The 23298-nt window shown below is 40.0% G+C and overlaps 2 protein-coding genes across 6 annotated transcripts in view; both read right to left on the bottom strand.

Moving 5' to 3' along the window:
- Positions 1-1451: 1451 nt before the first annotated feature.
- Positions 1452-12827, bottom strand: ARPP19 (cAMP regulated phosphoprotein 19). 3 transcript variants are annotated; one of them, XM_021537432.3, is made up of 3 exons: positions 12651-12827; positions 7894-8016; positions 1452-4946 (listed from the first exon to the last, which is right to left on the bottom strand). In XM_021537432.3, exons 1-3 carry the CDS (start codon positions 12693-12695, stop codon positions 4776-4778), a joined length of 339 nt encoding a protein of 112 aa, XP_021393107.1. In that variant the 5' UTR covers positions 12696-12827; the 3' UTR covers positions 1452-4775. The 3 variants fall into 3 exon arrangements, with proteins under 3 accessions (XP_021393107.1, XP_021393106.1, XP_031361654.1); XM_021537431.3 differs by lacking the exon at positions 12651-12827 and adding an exon at positions 10186-10542; XM_031505794.2 differs by lacking the exon at positions 12651-12827 and adding an exon at positions 10026-10171.
- A 3966-nt stretch (positions 12828-16793) lies between these two features.
- ATOSA (atos homolog A) overlaps positions 16794-23298 on the bottom strand; it is a 46355-nt gene continuing 39850 nt past the window's right edge. For all 3 annotated transcript variants that reach the window (XM_021537430.2, XM_021537428.2, XM_077785894.1), the window contains exon 12: positions 16794-18037. In XM_021537430.2, coding sequence (XP_021393105.2) covers positions 17884-18037 — 154 coding nt within the window. In that variant the 3' untranslated portion in view covers positions 16794-17883. The remainder of the gene's footprint in view (positions 18038-23298) is intronic.

The raw sequence follows: 23298 nt of genomic DNA, 5'->3' as shown, positions 1-23298 counted from the left end.
GGGAGAGTTCAAAATAATGTGAACAGAATTTAAAAATATATTCCTTCCCAGGTTCTGTCAGAACGTCCAGGCTCATCAGCCATGACTGCTGTTGCTGTCCCAAACCAGGATGCTCACTCCAGCAGAACTGGACAGTCACTCTCAGTGTTACTAAAAGCCCAGAATGGGCTCCTGGGAGCTGCTGTCCAGATCAGGGGTGAGGTTTTGGCTAAGCAGTTTTCACAGCTGCTCTTCATCCATCTGCCAAGGCAAACCAGAGAGATCTGTACTAAAGCTGCCAGTCATCTTTCAGGTGCAACGCTGGAACTGCAAACAGAAATTTCAGTTTTGTTTTCAGAAAGGACCTGGACCTCCTCTTGGTGTGATGCTTCACATCGGATTTTTTGAACCCTTTCCTCACAATATTTATGCTAAATTCTTAAATTCTAAGACACTCATTTCAGGAGTTTGCTTGGACTGTGGATTACTGATCTCAGTCACTCACAGCTGGAGCTCATGAGCCAAATGTAATTATGAGCCACAGCAAAAAATAGATATGAGTCCAAAATATGCTATGATTTGACACAATTTGCATAAACCAGGATTTCAAATCTGCCATTAAGGACAGGAATTGAGGGCATTGAAAGTTGCCAAGAAACAACCTGTTTGTAATGTATCCAGACCGACTACTTTAAGATGCATCTCTTGCATCAAATATTTGCTGGCAAGATTTTGAAAGACCTCACCTCTTACCTTGCACACAACATCTTTTTGAAAAGATGGCATTTTTTTTTCAGAGCATAGATCCCAAGGTGTTCCAGATAACAATGTATAAATGATGGAACTGACACAGTCCCCCCATACAATTTTATACTGAATTTTTATGCAATTTTTTTTCAGCAGTTAAGAAGCATTTGTCCTATCCTTTTTCTTACATCTGTGTTCCGTTCATATCTGTGACCTGTTCAACTCTGGCAGATAAATTCCCTTCTCACACAGGACCTCCTATTCTGCTGTCACACTGTACAATGAGTGAGCAGAGAGTTCTCTGCCAAGGCCATATTCTCACACCTCAAGGCCCAGGCCTGGGGATTTCAGCTGTAGGAAACAAACAGGTCTGGTTCCAGCCAGTACTGAGGGAACAGTTAAGAACTCTGAAATGTAATACAAGAGATATGTAGGAAGAGAGACAATCATGTAGCATGCAAGTATGCAGAGCACAGAGGGTGCTGCATAACCTTGGGGACTGAGCTAACTGTGTAAATAACACCCCATGGATCTGGAAGCTGTGCACAGATCAGCACCAAGCCTCGGGCTGACTGGGAAAGTAGTGGGACTTTTTTCCAGCATTGTGGTTTTTCGAATTGTTGCCATATTTAGGCCAACAGTCTAAAGCAATGCAAACTTCTTTGCACCAAGCTGGTTCCCAGACATCCCCTTCATTCAGTGCAAGGGACCCAAACAATCATCTGTTACGGAGTTTTCAAACAATAAGCTTTAATTGCCTTAATAGAAAAATAAGCACTGAAATATATATAAATGTGATTACATTAAAGTAATTCTGCAGTCTAACATACTAGAAACCAAAGCCCAGTCATATTTTTAATGATACAGAGTAGCAAGATTTAGAGTTTAGAAATTTTCCACAGAGAATACCGAAGTATCCTGTATTGTTTAGGAAACCACAGTAAAGATGAGACAAACCTCCATGGTGCAATAAAAACTAAGTAAATCGATTTATTCTGTATACTATACAACGTGTAAGTTTGTAAAGAACAATTGACACTTTTATCACCTTAACATCTTGACTGGGTGTAAATATGTCCAACAAAATGTACTCCTGTGGCCTTTACACAAACACTGTCCTACTACATCAAGAACAATGAGAGGGAAGCCTTTGGTGTTACAGATTTGGGGACATATCTGTGAAGTTGTAATTAATCCACTTAACTATCTCAAATAAAATGTTGGTGCTATCTGCTATAACAAGCCTACATGAGTACTACTCTAACAACTAAACACTGTCTATCTTTAAAGGCAAGATATGAAAGGGACTGCCAGTCTACAGTGTGGACAGGTTTTCTTTGAAAAAGGCAATTATCAAATGGTAAAACTCATATAATACATTATGTACATCAGTTTGGATAGCTGAGTTATCTTGCTGGAGTAAGCTGAAAGTAAGCATCAATCTGCAGTCATGTTCCATTTACTGTTAAGTGACTACTGGACTTCAGTTTTATACAGTGTACAGAATCAAAATAGCTGTGCCTGCTGCTGAGGTCTGTCAGATGTGAAGGCTCATAATCAGTCACTGACATAGTTAGTATTACAGTACTTCAAATATACACATGGAGAATATATTCATAGCTGAATCTGTAGTAATCTTAGGAACTGCAAGTCACTGAGTGAGCATTGGAAGAGCTTGTGTTGTCCAACCAGCAGGACAAGCTGAGTTGTAGCTAAGTGAGTGGAATGTTTAAATTTAAATGGCTATCTTTTTAAACCTTCCCAAACATCAAGAGAACTCACCTTAGGGGAGCTACAGAATAGTGGCACCAGACAATACACAGCAAGTCACCTTAAGCTGTTCAACATTTGTTTCAGGCCCAATCCTATCATTAAGTTTTAATTTCATCTATACATAGAAAAATAAAGAAGGATTTTTCACATTAGAACAAACATTTATGAAAAGCAGCTTGCTTCAATATTTCCAGTTTCCTTGTTATTCTTCCAGCCTAAGTTTTTAAAGAAGTCGAGTAGGTCCATTTCTTCAAACTGTTCTGCAAAATACTAGTATTTTTAATACTAGTGGAGGGTAAGAAATAAGGACAGGCTTGACAAAGCCTATCTAACTACTAAAACAGGGCTATACAGACTTGAAAATAATCAGGTCAGCAATTTTGAAATTCTCTGGAACTGCTTCTCTGAATCAAAAACATTACGTAGACACTGTATGTTCTGATCAAAACAGGACCAAATAAAGACTATTCAATTTCTCTTGACCATTTTGTTTGCTTCTCAAAGAGAGCATTGCAGAAGATATGGGCCAGCACTGGTATTGACTAGCAGTCCTTTATACCCCAAGACCTTTCTGAATATCTCAGCACAAAGTACAAGCTTCTAAAAACATGCATCTTTAAGTGTTTTCTCTTGTGATACTCACATTGGTGCTAACAGGCTGTTTCCAAACTATTTTTTAAAGAAAAAGTGTTCTGTAAACTGATCTTTTTAGTTTCTTGTTCTCCCAAAGACTGTGAAGGCTGTGACTACCTATATGAAAATCAATTACATTGTGGATCATATTCCACTTTCAATATTCTGATTTCATTGAACTCAGATGTTTTAAGTACATCAGTTCACCTAATACCAACTATGTATTTTGTCTATCTAGTACTTACAACCTTCATCATAAGCATGAACTGGAGTTCAATCCTATTTTCTGATATGAAAAGTTACCTATTTCTCAGTAAGTCATTACAGAAATACCTTTCCAGATATTTATTTCCACAAAGCCAATGAGGGGCTGCTGTACAACAGAGAAAAGGAAATAATTTACTGCCTCTTCAGGAGTTCAAGAAAATAAAAAAGATACCCTTCTGCTTCCAGAAATCTAAAATAGCCCATAGCCAATTGCGCATCAAGCATTGGTGAGCCCAAATTTGGTGTTTGCCACGCAGGGAACTCTCCAGAACTGTACACTTAGTCATATTCCATGCCAACAGACAGAGCATTTCTACTTTAAAAGCTTAAACAACTGCTGAACAGAAAGGGCACTTGCCTGCAAATATAAGTACAAATTCCAAATTTATACTTGAATGCTGGATTTTGTTGTGAAACAAAATATACAACTGCAAAAGCATAAGGTTGAGTCAGGTGTAAATGTGTTTCACAAATTTCAGGTATACTATTTTTATTTTCAGTAGCGAGATTCTGGGCTCTCAGTTTCAGGACAAGACTTTGAAAGATACAGAATCACTTGTGCTTTGATTGGCACATTATCTGCTTTTTAAAACATAAAACTAATAGACGTCTGCAAAAGGTTGTGCAAAACTATTGTATTTACAAAAAATGGCACAAGAGTGAATTCAACAGTCTATGCACATGCACACTTCATCCACATCTTCAACAAAAGTGTGTCCTAAGCTACGGAACTGAAAAGAATACCAGCTTCAACAGGCAGTTGTCAATAAGCACTAGGTTCACAAGAGTTACACCAGAATGGGCAAATATTGCCCAAGTAAAAACTCTATTGTTAAAGCTGAAACAGGTTTAAGGCCGTTCAAGTTCAAAAGCAGAAACAAAATTCAATCAGAGCCCTGTCTTTGTTTTTATACATGCTTTACCATCTAGCAACTTGTGGTCTAAACCTCTATTTTAGACAACAAACTCAAACACGGAAGAAAAACCCAACACAACTGGAGGTTATATTAAATACAAATATGCTGTAATTAAGATGAAATAACAAAAGCAGAAACATTAGAAGTTGTAAAACTTGCGATGTCACTTGCTGGAACCAGTCCTACACTAGGAAATGGGCAATATGTACATTTTCAAGTAGATTACATTGCTCTAACCAAACTTGTCCTTTTAATCAGTGCATTGTTCTCAACTAGTCCAAATACTAAGTTTTACTCTTAACAGTATTCCCTTACAATAGCAGCACATGCTATCGCTACCTGCAAAGCTGTCAGTCTCATGACTTAGTGTAAGAAAGAAAAAGGGGGATGTGAGGGTGAGAAATAACTATTAAGGAGAAATAACAGGAATGAGAATAATCATGCAGTTCAGCTTTCTCGTCAGCCAGCCAGCTTGCTAGCAACGAGAGATGGTTTCCGCTGAGGAAGATCCTGTGGAGTAGGAATATGGTCACCAGTGACTTCTGTCTTGTCAGGAGCTGCAGTAGGCAGTTGCTTATTCTTCATCTTTGCTTTAGCCATGTTGTAATCACCAGAATCAAAGTATTTTTGCTAGAAGACAAAACACATATATTTAAAGGCTTGAAATCTTATCAGATGTATACACTGAATTACATTGTTAAATAGATATTTTAGATATTAAGAAGTTGTAAAATCTCTGTGATTCGTCTAAGTAGCTCTATGCTGATTACAAAAAGGTCTAATCAAGACTAGTAAGCACAGGCAGCTGAACTTAACATCATTGTGAACATTATTGTGAACAATAATCTGAACATTATTTTTGCCCTGGCTTTCTCAAAAGCTCACCTCCCACAACTGAAACCTTGGGGTCTGCAAATTTTTGTTGCAGTGAACAAGTTCAGCTACACACAAAAACTAAACAATGCACAAATTAAAGCCAGAGAACAGAGCCTGATCTATCATATCAGAGATCAAAGTAGCATGAAAGTGTGTGCTAACAAGGAAACCTCTTCTCTGCACACATTAAAGCAGTGAAACTAATCCCTAAAGTTCCCAAAGCAATTATTTAGTGAAATCAAATCTACTGTACAGTCCTTCTGAAAAGCACTATGTCAAGGCAAGAGAAATTAGATTCAGGATTAAAATTTACACCACTGACTACTGCTTACAATCACAACCATCTCTGAAGACAGACCACCCAGTTAGATTTGTATGGGCTCAGTCCTCAGTCAGCTGAACAACAGCCATCATGACCTGCCATGTCCAAGTGCTTCCGGGCAGCACACTTTTATTCTGCATTAGTACTAACCAGTGCAAAATGCTCAGCAGCAGCAGCAGCTGCTAGACAGAAGAAATTTGAACTGACTTTAAATGTTCCCTGCCAGAACCCTGAAGTTACTATTTCTCCCATAATCCATCGTACATTTGAATCACACACTTTTATTTATAAACCTGCCCAGTACAATCCTTTTGATGGTGCAATCCCTATTTACACCAAAACGCTCTAGCACTACTCCTGCAGCCTAGCCCTCAAGGTAGAACATAATCTGATTTGGAAAAAGGCTTTCCCATTTTGCCCTTTAAGACTGAAGCAATCAAAAGAAACTTTTGAACAGCAACTAGGTAATAACAGAACCATTCGGTCTTCAGATGTGATGCAGCTGTCAGCAGATACCTGTCTGTCTGTCTAAGAGCTCCAAACAGAATCCCTCCACCGGAGCATGACATAGTACTGTTCTCATCTACCATTTTTCCAGAGAAAGTGTGCTAGTAATGGTGTGTGCATCAAATGCAGAACATTTCTGGACAGCAAATATGACCTGGCAGAGTGTCCTGGTTGCCAAATTGACGATGATTTGGACTACACCTGATCACAGAAGAATATCTGAGAAAACCCACCATCTCTCATGCTTTAGAATATGAATCCATTTCTGCCTTTAACTTATTCCTGTACTTTCCTGGTTTATTCTAGCTTCACAAATGACCTGAATTTGATCATCCCTTTCAAAAACAGCTATGTCTGTCCAGGTGTCTTCCTCTCAGAAACAGTATCTGATAGCACATACACAATCCTCACTCTACTTTAACTCTCATCAGTGCAGGCAGCCCAAAGTACACCAGAACCCCTATCAAGTGAAAAAGCCTCATCACTTAAGACACTGAGCACACTAAATAAAAATAATAAAAAATAAATGGAATAAAGTTATTATCACCAGATCAGGAACTGCAGCCCTATTATGAATTGGAATGCAGAAGTTTATGTCATCTTTCATCAGAGTAGAAAAAGTCAATTAAGATGGCCATAGATCAGTCTGTGCTTAAATCTGAAAGTACATGCTGCAAGAGCCTTTGCATTCAGTAGTGTATAATTAAGATGAAGATATTGTACAGGTTGTTTTTGCTGGTGGTGAGATTCTCTCACATTTGCACTTTCTCTCACAAGCGCAAGCAACCATAATTCCTTTATGGCTATCAGTCTTTACTGACAGAATGCTGGCCTGTTTTCCTGAGATATCATCACAATACAAACTTACCACTCCCTTCTGTGTCTACACATACCCTGAGCCCAGTGAAGTCTCATTCAGGCTGCCTTTGGCCACGCAGCAGTGTAACTCAGAGGGAGTCACCCCATCTACCACCTGCCCAGGCCCAGCAGCCATTAACTCTGCTTCGCATCTTCCAATTTATGAGACAAAGATTATCCAAAAAACCTGCCAACAGTAACAAATCCCAAGAGATGTTACCAGATAGCACAGAATTAGATGAGCATTGAACTCCATCAGCTGGTTTGAACAGGATTTATACCTGGAATCACTGTGTGCACTGAAAGGGCCTAGACAATAGTAAAAAAACCCACAGTGGTGTGACAGCAATGAAAGCACCACCAGAAGCAGTGACATACCAGGATTATTACAAGAACCGAGTCCTAGCATGCCTGAAAGGCATTACATAATCAATCTATGAATAATTAAACTAAAAAACCCCCAGTCAAATAGCTAAGAAGAGACATTGGTTAGATGTGGAACAATACTGAAATATTAACTTGCTCTTCATTCTTCTATCATTATTTTTGGGTATGGGTGTATATCCAGAATTATACAACCATTGTCAAACCACTAATGTCAGATAATGCTTGGTCTAACAGCAGACACCAACTTTCAAGTGCCAGAAACATGGATAAAAAGGAGTGCACATCGATTTTGGGGGCATAAGAATGGGCAGGATAAAATCACTACAAATAAGGATGAGTTCCTAAACCTTGGTGTTTACTATAAAGTTTTTTTCAAGTCTATTACAGCAGCTTCTAAGTTTAATTTTTTATAACAAGTGTGGTTGAGGTACTGATGATGTAAACAGCTGTCCTGCCAACCTGGCATTGGTTGTGCAGAGACAAACTTGTCTTCCTCGTGCTTTCTCAAAATGTAAGGTTCTTAGGACTCTTTAACCATGCAAAGGCCCATAGAGCAGGAAAAAAAAGTCACAGATACAGGAATTTTGGATTTTTTTGTCTATACCCTATGGACAATAAAGAACTTACTCCTTTTTGGAGCCTCTTCCTCAAGAAGTCTGAGCCTCCTGGCTTCTGGCCCAGATGAGGATATCTTGCTTTCAATTTTGCTTCTTCAGCTTTTTCTGGACTTAACACCTTGTCCTCCATCTCCTGAAAGACAGTGAGTGATACTGTAAGTGGAACATATAACAATGTATATTTATGCAGAACAGCTTTGCAGGTAATACACCCACATGCCCATTGCTGCTTCTAAGTGAGCATAACAATTATCTGATTCGACATTTTCATACATTCTTTCTCAGATGCTGACAGCAACTGTAGGAGTTCAATCTCCCATTTTAGACACCTTTCCTGGAGATGCTGAAGACATGCGCACTTCCATCTCAAAAAAAAGCAATTTGAATTATTCAATCTTGAATAAAAAATCTCAAACAAAACACTTCTTTTATCAAAATAAGGGGTCCACTAAGAACAAAGACTGAATAGTGAGCAAAAATCACAGGACATTTTTTTTTCCAAATGCTTGTTTCATCACTTAATTACATAAGCAGATTGGCACTTCCACTGCCACACTGATCTGTATGGCTGCTCCAGCCGTAATGTGTTGATATTCACTGTGAAACAGTCTCAAAAACATGCCTGCTGTTACATTAATAGCAATACTGTGTTTCTGTATACATGTCTATAATTATCCTGAAATTATGAGGATGAAGACAGTTGGGTAGTGCATTTGTGTAAAATAAAATGCCTATTTTATGAGCATACAGTAAAACATGGATGCTCAAAATAATAATTTAGAGATATTCATTTGGCAAAACTGCAATTTGTGCACTGGCCTCTACTTCACACTCATCTGTTCCATGTCCATGTAGCAATTTAATGTATGAAGTACTATTTATTCTATTGAATTGTTTCTAAAGTATCTTTCATTCAAAATTCTTGGTCTGTTTTTTCCAGTATTTGGCCATAGCCTTTTTCTAAATAAAAACCATTCCTGATTCTGAGAAAATATAAAATGACTTGCACTGACTGCTGTAGCACAGAATTGCTATTATCACTTGAAGTCATAGAAAGACTTTCAGGCAGCAAGAAAGAATTGCCATTTAAATCAGAAGAGTGTCATTCACCTATGACTAAGATTTCATGTCCACCTAGAGCTGCTTAGGCAGCCCCTTCATACTCTTTCCCATGCCTGTCATCATCCTTTGCATTGCATCAATCAGCATGACTGCCTGTTTTCCCCAGTTAGGGTTTACAGAAACTAATCCAACAGAAAAAATAACCATTCAGAATTTTTTTTTCTTCTCCCCTTGTTGGGCTGCCTCGTTTGGCTCAGTTTCCACAGCCTGGATGACCACGCAGCTGCACAAACAGGTGCTAACACAGCACCAGGGAGCTCCTTAAGCCAGAACTGAAGAACAAGAGCCACCACCACACTCGCCTATCCCTAGGTGCTCTTCTCCGTCTCTTATAAACTGCTCCAGGTTGTGAAAGATTCAACATCTTTCTGGTAAAATGCCTCAGAAACAAGGAGTAACAGATTTAGAATAAAACATTTTCTACTTGCTCCATTTGGGCAGAACACCCCAAGGACAGCTTTGCACAAAGCAACAGGAAACTGAATTAACAGTTCTCCCAAGGAAAAAATAGAAGCTCTCATAACAATTAAAGAGAAACTTCAGTGACAACAGGAACCAATGCTTTTTATTAGATGAAAATGCAGCTAGGCAGAACAATGCAAAATTCAAACACTAATAAAGGGCAAAGTTTCCCTGACTACTTCCCTGACTACTGAACATAGAACTATGCCATTTCTCACTAGGCAATATCACACTAGCCAAGCCCATGGTTCTCATGTTTTACAGAGATCACAAAACAGCTGCTCTCCCTATTGTGGTTCATCAGAATGCCACCACAGACTGGATTTGCTCAAAAGTAATCCTTTCAGCTCAACACTTGGAACACCTAATGCTGAATCACTGGGTACTCACTGCTAAGCCAACAGACAAAATATTTGAGGAGGTACATTTTGCCACTAAAAGCCAAAAGACGTATTTTTGCCAAAAGGAAGTATTTTTTAAGATAAAAGGACCAACAATAAATAGCTTATATAAATATGCATTCACGGTGCATCAAAGGAGACATTTATGCAAACTCACAGGGCTGACAAATTATGGCACAGCAGGCAATCCAAACAAACACATCGTGTTATGCATCAATGCAACTCAGAAGGATACAGAGCACGGCCGCTTCTTCTTGATGACCGACAACAACAAAGACTCAAAAACCCACAGAACACAAACTAAAGAATTTCAGTACCACGACTCGGGGTGCCAAACAAAACTAGCTGACGGCAGGTTCAAAATATACTTAAGACAACAGTTCTTCACGTCAAACACAGTTAAGCTGCAGAACTCCTTGCTGAAGGATACAGGGAGTGCCAAGAATTTGGATTCAGAGAGCAATTCGATGTGTTCATTTGCAGCTCAGAAGCCTTTCAAACCAGATTGCTGAGATCTCGGAGAGTTTTCTTGAGCTGATCACCGGCTGCACGTCCTGATCTTATATTCTTCTGAGGACTAAATGGTATTGAGCATTCTCAGAGATGGGCTGCTGAGCCCGAAGACTTTAGTCCAAGCCACTCCCACATTCAGAACATTCTCCCTTGAATTACAGAAGCAACAACCAAGTGACTAACAAATGACTGGGGAGTGGGCAGAAATCAAGATACACCACGCTCTTCTTCCAAGTGACAACCACACAAAAGTTATAATTTTAGTTCTCTACAGGAATATGACACAGCTCATGAAGTCATTAAAATTATCTACCAGGAAGGCAGTAGTTACCTAACTCACCTAAAGACAGCTTTTGATTTTAATCTTTGCAGAGGTTCCAGCAGCATTAAGTTCTGTATCTGCTGGACAAGTGACCTGCATGACTTAAAAAAAAAGCCATCAGCCTTTTAAAACTCTGGTGTGAATGGCTCATCTTTAGTAGAAGACTTCAAAGTGCAAAGCAGAAAATGGGAAAAAACACGGCAACAGCACAACCCCACAGCAAACTAATGTGGCAAAGACCAATTCAGCAACAAAATGCACCACCTCCAAGGTCTTCCTGAAAAATACAGGCTCAACCAGACATACGTTCTCCTATGTCCAAAGTTTCTTTGTTTCTGAACTTTCCCCCACCACTGTCCTGAGTTTTCACACCAAGAACAGGAAACGCTGGTCTTTGGCAGATTTTCAGTTTATACCACTGTAGTTAAAAACCTTTCTTGCTCGGCACAAGCTTCTTACAGCATGTCAGAAAGTTTAGAAAAAAGCTCTGATCATGAAAACACTGTCTCAAAGTTCATTTAGGGGCGGCATCTTTCTGAAGCATACATGAATAAGTACTGCAAAATGGGTTGTTTATGTAAGTGTTTCAGAGCCAAGCATTAACCGAGTGAATGCTCAGTTCTGCCTACCCAGACAAATAGCTTTAGTGGAGGTTAATATTGCAATGTCATAACAGCACTGATATCACAGTATCAGACCAGGACATAATCCAAGTTTTATTTTATTGACGTTATATAATTTTTCTTGAACACTTTACCAGAATAAAACTAAATTAGGATAGCAGCAAGGACCTCCCATCTCTCAAGTGAAAGGTAATTTCTCCCAGCAGACATTTCAAGACTTCAGTCTGGAAGTTCGTTAGGAAAATCAGCCTGTCACCTGACTTCATCAGAACACCCTAGAAGGCATTACAATAAACTTGCTGCCACATGTTTAACTATGCTCTTATTACAGAGCTATTCTAGGAGCGCTGCATAGGCCAGGGACTTATTTTTATAGGCTTTGAACAGGAACAGTATCCCTTCAGCAGCCTACCTAGCATGAACGTTCAGTCACGCTGCAGAACACACCTATTTAAGAGCAGATTACAGAGCTGACAAGAAGCTGGTTCTGATTACTGCACCTACTGAAAAGGTATCATTCCATATTAATCCCCAAAGCTCTACCTGTGCGACTAACTCATATTACAAATTGTAAATTATTAAACAAAAACTTAATAGCTGATGTAGATTAAGCTTTTTCTTTTAGCGTCCTTCAAAGCAGTACTTGTGTTTCATAACTTCTCCGGATCATAGCCGCGGGGATTGCAACCGGGCTCCCACAGCAATGACAAGACTAAAAAACAAACGGCTTCTTAAAGTCACAGCACAGCCGTGAAACCAAACCCCACTTGAGCAATGGCACAATTATTAGTTACAGAGATGGCATAAGAGGGACGCCACAAGATAACCCAGCCAGTTATTCTTTCTAAAAGCCTTAACTAGCACAGGTCACGGTCGCTGTGATTTGGGGATTTCTTCTCCTGCATTGCTTACACTAAAAACTGAACATTTTTTAGAAGTGGATCAGGGCTGGTGTCCATCCCGCCGTGAGCCGAAGCCATCACGCAGGCCGGCCCGCGGAGGGCCGGAGGGAGCGGGGCCGGGGCCGAGGAACGAGCGAGGCAGCGCCTCCGGCCCGGCACGTCGGGCCGCAGGGCCAGCGCACAGCGCCCGCAGCGGGAACGGCCCTCCCGAGCCATCCTGGCGCTGCGGCCCCTCCGCCGCAGCCCACACGGCCCGGCCGCGCTCCGCAGCCCGGGGCGGGCGCTGCTCTGAGCGCGGCCGGGCCCGGAGCCGCTGCGGCCCGCGGGGCTCCCCGCGCTGAGGGACGGACAGGCCCGGCCGCGCCGATGGAGGCGGGAGAGGCCCCGCGGGGCTCCCTGCGCTCCTCGGCCCGGCCACCCACCTTCTGCTCCTCGGCCGAGGCGGGCTCGGGGCTCTCGGCAGACATGGCGGCGCGGCAGCGGGGCCGGGAAGGAGGGAAGCAGGGAGCGAGGGAAGGAGGCGGGCGGGAGGCGCGGCCGCGGCTCCTCCGCGCTGCTGCTGCTGCCGCCTCCTCTCGCACAAGATGGCGGCGGCGGGCGCGACGGAGCGGCGGCGGGGCCAGACTTCCTCCGCCTCGGCCCCCGCGCGCGGGCTGGGGAGCGGGGGCGGGATCCGCCTGCGCCCCGCGCGTCACGTCCGGGGTCGCGGGTTCGAGGCCCGGGTCCGGTGCCCCTCCCGTTAGAATCAGAATTACAGAAACGTCAGGGTTGGAAGGACGTTCAGTGTGGTCCAGTCCACCCTCACGGGCGTCACTGTAACCACTAAACCACGTCACCCGGCGCCAGAGCCATCCGTCTTTTAAACACCTCCAGGGATGGTGACTCCAGCGCCTGCCTGGGCAGCCTGACCAGCCGAACAGTGAAATAAATTCCTCTAATACCTAATGTGACTCGCCCCAGACTCCGCTTAAGGCCATTCCCCTGGTCCCCGCACTGGCCCCAGCTCACCTCACCTCCCCACAGCCCCCTGACCCCAGCCTGCGTGGCCGCCCCTTCTCAGATCGGGGCAAAGGGAAAAACCTCCACTGCCGAGCTAAACTCGGCTCTTTTGGCCACTTCTAGTGATCAAAATACAGGGAGCCGAGTCCTCAGCAGCATTACTCGAGGATCTCACGAATCCCAGACAGCAGCTGACAGGACATGAACGCTCAGTCCATTGGAACTTCTTAACAGCACAGTATCAACTTATACAGAGTATTTTATTCCCTCCCCATCACTGTGTGGTTCTTGGCTGAAATGGAACCTTCTGTGGTAAAGGAGCAGTTTAAATAGCCCACCATTAATAATCCTTTAGGGGTCCCTAAATAAATGGATTATGTGAACAGCAAGGTATGGATTAGCACAGCTCAGGAGGGACTGGCCAGGACAGGCTTTGTGCGATTATGGTCGGGAAGAACACAGGAGCCAGGTCAGAAAAGTCTGTGAAAGATGAAGCTGTCAACGATTTTGTCAAAGCTGAATTGTACTGAATGCCCCACAAGCCAGTAGGTGGAAGAGGTTTTTTGTGCACCTGGGAGATTCATCCAGAGACCAGCATCACATAGCTGTGGGGAACCCAAGGAATGGGCATATCCCTCATTCAGAAAGGGATACAGCCAGGCAGATTGCACAGAAAAATTATCATAGAACGCACCAGTGGGTTTTTTCCTAATGATGAAAAAAGCCATGATAGTGGTGGGTGTGCCACATTTGCTTCTAGCAAAATCAGGGAGAAATGGTCTGAAAGTGTGAAAAACATAGCAACATAGAAAAATGATCATAAAAAGGATGAAGTTCATAAATTTTAAAAAGAAGAACAAAGCAGTGACAGCAGACAAGAATGCAAACTCCAGGAATTTCTTTCAAATCTCTTAGGAAATTAATGTGAGGGAAAACAGTTTTAAGGATCCAGCAGCTCCTTAATGCAGTTATTTCTTTAAGGGAACATAATGCAGAGCAAAGATGGGAGATAAATTCAGAACCTCAGGAAAAGCCCAGGTTCTTCAGCGGTCTCAAATACAGGAAAGCAGGCTACAGAAACTAGGTCAGTTTTTAAGGAAGCAGATCATGAAGACAAGGGGGTACCAAAATATTACTGAACAAAACTTTTAAAGACTAAAGTGTTTAATGTTTCTTTTTGTTCAATCTGGCATGATCAAGGTAAATAGTGTAACAAACTAAGCATGGCCTCTAGCTGGAATAAGGAATGACTGGTTTGCAGGTTACTTTAATTAGTTTTGGTAAATATTTTCAACTTGGACGAAAGAATTTCCTTAAGAGATTACAGGATGACAGAAGCAATCTCCAGTTAATTACTGGTGATTCATATAGGAACCTGTAAAAAATGAATGGGTTTCCAGGAGTCACTTTTCCTGAATTTGGATTAGAGTATGGGGAGGACAGAATACAAGCTATATAATTATGCTGTCAATAACGACTTGAAAAATCATCTAAAATAAGCACTCAAAAGAAACTGAGTAGCTAGGCAGGAATTCACAGTTAAGAACAAGGGTTTCACACAATCATCTTTCCTTTAAGAAAAAGGAAATAGACCATGTGGAGAAGTGGGTGAAGGTGGATGAAGTTCCAGATGCCTTCTGGCATTAATAACGCTTCTGACACTTTCCCATGCAAATTAGGGAAACTTAATTAGATTAAACTTTAATGTGGTGGATGCAAGTTTGTTGGACACAGCTATCAATACTTCAAACAGCAGTGCTGTGTTCAGCACATAAAATCTTGGGTAGTGAGAGAATAAAGTTCAATAAGGAGAGCTACTATTTTGGGAAAAAGCAGGTAGGATGTCTCTTATACTGGGTAACCATATGAATGCAAGCTGACATCTCCTGATACTGAAAATCAGTGTATTCCAACAGGATGCATGAAGAGGACTTTAATTCATGTTTTATCAACCAATTATTTCAGTCTGACTGGCACAGAGAGGCCCTGACTGGGGTGCTGTGTCCAGTCTCACACACTTCAAGACTGATTCAGTCCAAAAGAAAGCAAAGACCAGAATGACAAGAGGTGCACAAAATAAAGGCTAACCGAAGAGTCTGAGGTTGTGCTAGTTAAAAAAAAAAAAAAAAAGACTGAGAAGGGAGATACAAGAACTAAATTGCTTGCTTGTAAGTGAAAAGACTAAGTATTACTTAACTTCAGCAACATTTAGTTGGAAGTTATAAATCCTTATATAACTTTAACTAAATGTATATACTCAGTATAACTGAATGTTATACTTTGTCACGATAAGTATAATTTATCACTGGAAGAGGTTAGTTGTAGCAGCCATCACTGGAGGCCCTTATAAACCACTCAAACATTTTAAAAAAATAGTTGTATATGGTTGAGCCTGTTGAGGAATAAAGAGGAGAAACCAACGGTCTCTCAAAAATTAGTCTAGTCTTAAGCTTAGAAGGTCATGCAGAATTTAGTTCATGGTTTATGAGCATCCAGCATTTTTCCAGGTGTGTCCTTAATGGAAAGTGTTTACTCAGATCAAGCTGTAAATGGAGAATGACTTAATAAATTCAAAGTTGTGCAAAGATAATCCAAGGTCACTTTCATTCCAAATCCATATAGGGACTAAGTGTAGTTGGACTATTAAAGTGAATACAAATTTATTTCCTAGACATGACTTGTAGTAACCACATATTTAAAATCCACATTTCTTTGCTATTCAAAGCAAATAAATGAAAGGATATTACTTGAAGAAGTCTATTTAAATAAAGTTATCAAGATACAAACATTGCATAATAGTGCAAAATAAAAGGTTAATCTACTACTAATGGTGACTTTTCATTAAAAATGTGTCCTTTCCTCATGTTGTTTTTTCATTGAGCATGCAAGCAAGCTGTGCACCATGACACAAATAAGTAGTTTGAGGATACATGCTGTTTGCTTATGACTCAATAGCAGCTACACAAAAACTAGGACGTCCTCTTGATACCCTAGTCCAGACCTTAGTTCTGTACACAGTACAGCTGCAGCTGTGTTTGACTCTTCTGCTACCAAAAGAAATTGTTTCTCAGTTTTAAAGGGCAAATTACTAGAAACTGCAAACAATCTCTTCCTGTACACTTTTCCCCAATTCTCTCTAAAATGAATGCTAGGTAAACCTTTGAAAGCCTGGTGTAGCAGAGTGGAAAACACTGCTACAAGGGGAAAGGACTCAGTAATATCTGAGCTTTGCCCTTCTGGAGAAGCAGTCATTTGCATGTACAAGATAGCTGATGAGTATCATCTGGAAAGTCCAGTCTCCCTTACGCTCCCTGGCAGACTTCCTGGAGATTTCATGATACACTGACTTCTCTCATCTAAGGGCAGTGCTGAATATACAGGACGCACATTCATCCTTTCTCCAGTCTTCATCAGATAAACATGGTAAAGGGCACCTTGCATATTACTGACACTCTAAAAACCTACAGCAAAGTAAAGAAAAACACAAATCAAGGTAAGACAGTTGAGAAACTCAGATCATCAAATGTCATAAAGCTTCATTTCCATTATTAAATATATAGCTCAAATATAATCAAATGCTTCTAACTTTATTTCTCTCAGTTACACAGTTTAACACGTAGCATAAACTGTTCATCTGACTGTTTTGTTTTAGGAATACACACACATATTGGAAAATAGTGATATGCCCAGTGTAGCATTTCTAGTAAAACTTCCTATGGCCACCTAGTGGCCTACATGGAATTGACCTATGAAAAATATTTAGGATTACATGAAGATCCTCTCATCTAAAAATAAAACAAAAAGTACAAGTTTCATAGCTTTTGCATATATTTGAGATATAAATACTAATTTGTTTGCACAGTACATCCTTTAACACAATTTGAGAAATAAAATGGGGGAGGGTGCAAATTTTATGTGAGAGAAACTAATAACAGAAAGCAAAATTAAAATGGCCCTTAAGGAAAGAAAATAAATTGAGGGAGTAAAATGTGAATTGAATTAACGATCTGAATGCATGAGCAAGTAAATAAACAATCTGCAGTCTGGTTGCAAGTATTATTAAATCTGAATGTGCGAAAAAATGGAAAATGGTACCATTAAAAAGAAAAAACAGCTAAATGCTTGCATAGTATGAAATGTTATGGAAATTCACCTGTTGTCCCCATTTTCAATAACTTAAATGAATATCACTTAAAACAGCACACAGATTAAAGATATCTGTATATATTTCAGATTTCAATATTAATGCCAAAAATACATAGTATGATTTTACATAGGATTTATGCTACATTAGAACACTAAAGACAAACATCACTTGAGTATTAAATGAAACATTAAATATTAAATAACTGAAAAATAAAATAAAAAGTGTAAACACTAAACTAACTTGGGAATTTGCTATTGCAACACATCCAATGAAGTGGTTTTAAACAGTACAAAAAGATTAGATTTAAGTATGTTTCCAGTCTACTTGGAATACACAAAGCTCATTCCAGAAACCTCTTAAAAACTGGTCCAGGATCACATAGAACCTTCTTTCTCTTGAGCGCTATTTTTATTCCTTTACAGACTTAACTTTATACTGCTGTCTCTACCAAACTTTGCTTGCAAGGAGTACTCAACAGTAAAATGAATGCTTGAGTTTGCCACTGTTTGCTAGCATCTTGGTGAAAACTGAGGATTTGTTGGAGATTCAGTGTAAGATTTGAGTTCATACGCAGCGCCGCTATCAACTTCCATGGATTTCCGAGAGAATAGGAGCCTTACATCTCTGTGGAGGTAGATCTTTCCAGATTTAGAACTCTGGAACCTGAAAAAGATACAAATATCTGTATTACCTAAACCAAAAGAATCATCTTTAAAAATTATTAAATAAAATGCACTCTTAAAATATTTAAGGCCAAAACACGTTTGAACAAACAAAATTAGTCAGTTAAAATGAAAAGAGAAAGAATATCCTAACGCTTTCATTGTTCTTTTTTTCTTTTGACATTTAAAGGTTCTGTTCCCAATCACCAGTGCAGTGCACAGCTTTCAAAGTGGCATTGAATATTTGAAGTTCATGCTGCCATAATGTATGTGAAAGATTAAAGTCCTCAGAAATCAGGAATGGCTAAAAATGCTCTAAAGTGAGCACTCTGGAAAATGTCCAAAGGGCTAAGTACACACAAAAAGGAAATTTCAACTATATACAAATCGAATATGCATTTCAGTTCCAGCAATCATGTAGACATGATTAATGGATGGAACACCAGGAAGTTTACTACTGCTTTATGCCACACTCCAAAGGTAAGAGCTTGTCTTGAGAAGCAGTAGGTACTGGGATCTCTGCAGGCAGACAGAATTTTTTTTTTGTACAGACTAGGGAGCATTTCAAAGAGACTGCAGTTCACTGGCCCAACCACCAAGCAAGAAGTGGTCAATTCCTCAGCCCATTCATCTTTTATGCTGCAGCTAAAAAGCTAAAAACCCTAATTCAGGTCCTCCAAACCTGCAGGAATGTGCCAGTTCCACTTTCCCTGGGTATTAACAATTGTATATAGGGAGACAAGATCTGCATTTCAGAGAACTGTATTCTATAGTTTTCATGTGGCAAAACTCTCTGATTTCCTTCTCTCCTCCAGGAAAGGCAGAAGAGCCTAAGGAACATTTCTTACAGCAATTGAACTTAATGTCAGTACCACTATACCAGAGTGACAGAGAAATGCTATTGCTGCTGTAACAGAAACAGAAAAGCCATTGCTGTTGTCACAACAAGATGATACCATGGCAAATGCTGAGATAGCAGTGCATGCTGTGTTATCATGTATTACAATTTGCACAGATTTTTAACAGGCTTTACATATTGACCCCATTGAAGCAAAAGCAGTATCTCTAGAATAAACCTCTTCATAATTGGACTGAAATTCTGAGCAGTAGGAGAAAGACAAATACAGAAGATCCATCAAGGCTTCATCGTCTGGGGAAGGCAGGTTGCAGAAATGGATTCTGTGGCACTGTTCTGTTCAGAGGGGTGGTGCAGAATAGCCTGTAGTCATCCCCACAGCCAGACAAAGGAAAACTCTGTTCTCCTAGATACAGCTGTCAAGGACATTAAATGCAGCAGGGTCCAGCAAAATGCTTCTACTGGCTCCCACAGAGATCTCATCCATCACTATTTATTTGCTCGGTGCTGTCAGTGTGAAAGCCCTTTACCTGATAGGCAAAAGGGAGAAGATACTATCTTAAGAGAAGACTGTGGAAGAGAGCACAAGGAAGAGTGAAAGACACAAGGGACAAAGCAATCACCACAAACAGTTAACTCGGAGTCTGGCTCACAATACATTTTAAAAGGAAAAAATTAAGCAAAAGGTCTTTTGCAGCAAAACTATGATTGAAATTAATTCCTATAGACCTAGTTATCAAAGCAGCATCATAAAATGGATCTCAACTCCTATTTTACACAAGGATCTTTGAAAAGAATTATTTGCATGGTCTATTTTTAAACTTCTCAAGCTTGCTCTTTTCTGTGAGTGATAATCCTGCAAGACTCCCTTTGCTCAGTAAACAGTGGTTCTCTGCAACATGACTTTTCTGAGCATGACATTTCAGAAAGATTGAAGAAGGATAAGTATGAAACAGCAGCAAAGTTCAAGGGATTCTTCTCATCTCTGCATACCTTACCTATTTTTTTTCTTTTAAACAAGTCTACGCTAGTAATTGGGATTTAGAAATGTTGCTTTCTATACATGCAAATACATTGAAATAATCGAGACAAGCATTCCCTACATCTTTGCAGGGTGGTGATGGAGTGGCCAGCATGGGACTGCCTCTGGAGCTATGACAGCTCCAGTAGTTTTGTGTAAAGAAATTTAAAAAAACCCCACACACCCAATGTCTCTGACAGACGGTGTCCTAGGACCAGTAACAGACAAATACAGAAATGCTTAAACACACAAATATCTAGAAAATGCTAGAAATGCTAGAAAATCTGGCAGAGGAATTTTCCTGAAGAAACCACAAATTAAAGCACAAAGTCCCTATACGTATTTTATAGACCATCAAAATTCACAAAGAACAGACTAATTCACAGAAACAGAATAATCCTTAAAAGCAGGATAATCATAAACATATATGTAGTAAGATGTGTTTTGTAAGTGGAAAAAACTATACAACACAATCTAAAAAATCTGTAAGTAAAAGCATTAGGACAAGGATAAAAATTTCTAGATAAGAAAAAATGCAGAGAGATCAGAAAGATCAAAAGCAGCCAGTAAATCAGTAATAGCAGGTATCTTCAGCTTCCACCAATAAAGGTGTATGTCACATTAGGACAGTATTTTTAAAAAGTTTCTCAACACCTTGAGGAATCACTACTTTTAACAGCCAGTTTCAGGCTTTCCTCCACTGAGCCCTCAGTAACAACCCCTGTTTAGCTGTTAAGCAACAGCAACTATGCTCCCTGCAATTCCTGGCATTGTGTCAGTAACTAAGGCTGTTGACCAAGCTTTAAAATCTTGAAAAATGCTGAGCTGTGGGCAGGTTAGCTGTTTAATTACTTTTTACAAGGGTGCCAGAATGTGACCTAGAAACCCACAGATGGTCATCATCCCCACAACGCCAGGCAGAAATGAGGCACAAGCAGAGCTGAGCTCACTGCTCTTATGCTCAAGTAGATTTAATTACAAGACAAAAAGTCATTGCTTCACATGCAGCAAAAAATTTATCCCTGAAGCATCTTCAAAAAACAACTTAAGCTGCAGGTGCAGCTCTTGGGAGTTTTTAGTAATGAATAAAGCTCTGCTGTGTGTGCAAGCTACATTTGGTGCCTCAATCCTGTAGCTGTGGGTACAAATACATCTGATAGCATATTGAACAGAACCTCAGCCATACAGAACTGCATGCAGAAGCTGCACACACAATAAATCTGACACTTTAAAGACTGTTGTAGAAAATCTGGCCGCCAATGTTAAGCTCCAGACCTATGCAAGCGTTTTTGCTGAATTACCACTTGAAAAGGAGCTTTCATAATGTGAGTGCTGACAACTGTGATTAAGGCCTCGCAAGCAGATGCGACTACAATGCAGCTCACTGGTGGTGACTTCATTTGTTTTTTTAAACAAAATTTCAATACGTAAGCCTAAGATGCTTGTGCTCAATGACTACTGCAACTAAAACTGAAAGGCTGCTCTAAGTCAACTTGAGCAACAAACAAAAATAAATCTGAATAGTTAAAACTTTTTAGGTTTGCATAACTTTTTAGTAAAGCAGGCTTGAGGAAACTTTGCTGCTTTAAAAAATGAAGTTTTAAAACCAACTTACATGAATTAATATACTACTAAGATTTTTTAAGGCCTTCTAATTAAAATCCATCTGTAGTAAAGAAGGCTACTAAATGGACAACTGAGCCTTTTGTAAAACCGTAAGTGCTGAGTATAATAAACCACAAGACAGATCAACATAAGCTACTTTAATATTTCAAGGAATTCTGCCATTCTTACACTATGAGAAAGGACCCTAAGCTTGGGCTTTTATCAATGAAGAAAAAATTTGTGTCATACTCTGTAGTTATCCTCTTGCCAAAGTAATCAGTCAGCATCATAATTATGCTTTTGGTTTTCCCATCAGAAATGGATGCATTTCCAATTACACATCATAAACCCATGAACTGATTCGTACCAGAGGTCTGAAAGCTGAGCTAAATTGTATAGATATTTCAAAATAAGAAACATCAGAACCGCAGATTTCTGTCTCTCAGCAGGTATCAGAAATAGGAAGCTCTTAAAAAAGACTTCTAGCTGTAACAGCTAAGAGAGCAGAAACCAGCTTTGCCTTCAAATACAAAGTAAATCATTATTCTGTCAGCAAGAAATTTACAAACAACATTAAAGTAGAAATTGAAAGGGCGCACAAGACCACTACTCTTCATGCAGGTATGCCAGACCCAGCTGGCCACAATTTTAACCACCACTGCAGCCAAGGCCTGTCCCCAGTTCCTCTGCACAGTCAGATCAACATTACATCTGAACAGAGCCTTCTGTTGGGGCTACACACTTTTTCAGAATTAGCCCCAAAAGAAAAACTTTAGAAGGTGGTTAGGTTAGACCTTGCAAGATAGTGTGGCCTGAAAGGCTGAATTTCAATCCAGGCTGCATTTCAGAATGAAAACACAGTTCAACAGCCTTCCTCTCGTGACACTATTTTCACACTCCAGTAAACCAACACACTTTTTATGACTGTCAACTTCCATTTAATGGGAGAGTCTGGTTAGAACCACTGTTCTAGACAAGGTTGTGTTTCAAAAGTCTGTTGGATAGAAATCAGTGCCACTAAATAGGAAATATGTGCCAGAAGTAATTGCAAAACAATAGAGAAGTGTAAGATATTTTATTTTGTTCTGCTTGCTCACTTCAGAATGTCAGCTGCTGGTGGGTTTCCAAGTGCTGCAGTGAAAGCTCTGGGTCTGTGTGTACAGACATTTCTTACTACAAAAACACACACTAAAAGTCTGCAAACTGCAGGAGGACAGAGTATATCCATAATTCCCCTTTGTTCCCAACTGCAGTTTCCAGAACACCCCAAAAGCAGCAGCACAATGTCTAGTTCTAGGCAGTGCTTTGTAAATAATTTAAGGAAGATTGAGTGAATATTTTATAAAGTGAAAGGCAACATCACCAATATTGCATCATGAAACAGGTATTTGCATTTTTGCCACTAAACAGTGTCTTTTTAGGAGTGGAGCAGACCATTTTTCATGTTGCAAGCTATTCTGGTGAAGAGGCAGATGTGAAGCACACCTTCCCTTCAGTGATCCTTAGTTTTGGCTTTTGCCCATGTAACATCCACTTTCACTATTTCCTGCAACCTCAAAAAAAGTGCATTGATTCAGACACAACAATTTCTCTCTCACTAAGAAAATGTGTAAGCTTTATAATACTATACAAAATACTTTAAAGCCAAGAGAAAGTTTTGTATTTTAACTTTGTTTCTCCCAAGGAGAACTCAAATTATTTATTACCTCTTCTTCCTCTACTGTCTAACTTAAAGACCAAGTTAGCATTTTTTTTTCTTTTCATTCTTTCTTATTTCTGT

The sequence above is a fragment of the Lonchura striata genome, chromosome 11 (assembly GCF_046129695.1).
Source record: "Lonchura striata isolate bLonStr1 chromosome 11, bLonStr1.mat, whole genome shotgun sequence".
NCBI classification, from domain to species: Eukaryota; Metazoa; Chordata; class Aves; order Passeriformes; family Estrildidae; genus Lonchura; species Lonchura striata.
This window is presented reverse-complemented; position numbering and strand designations above follow the sequence as displayed.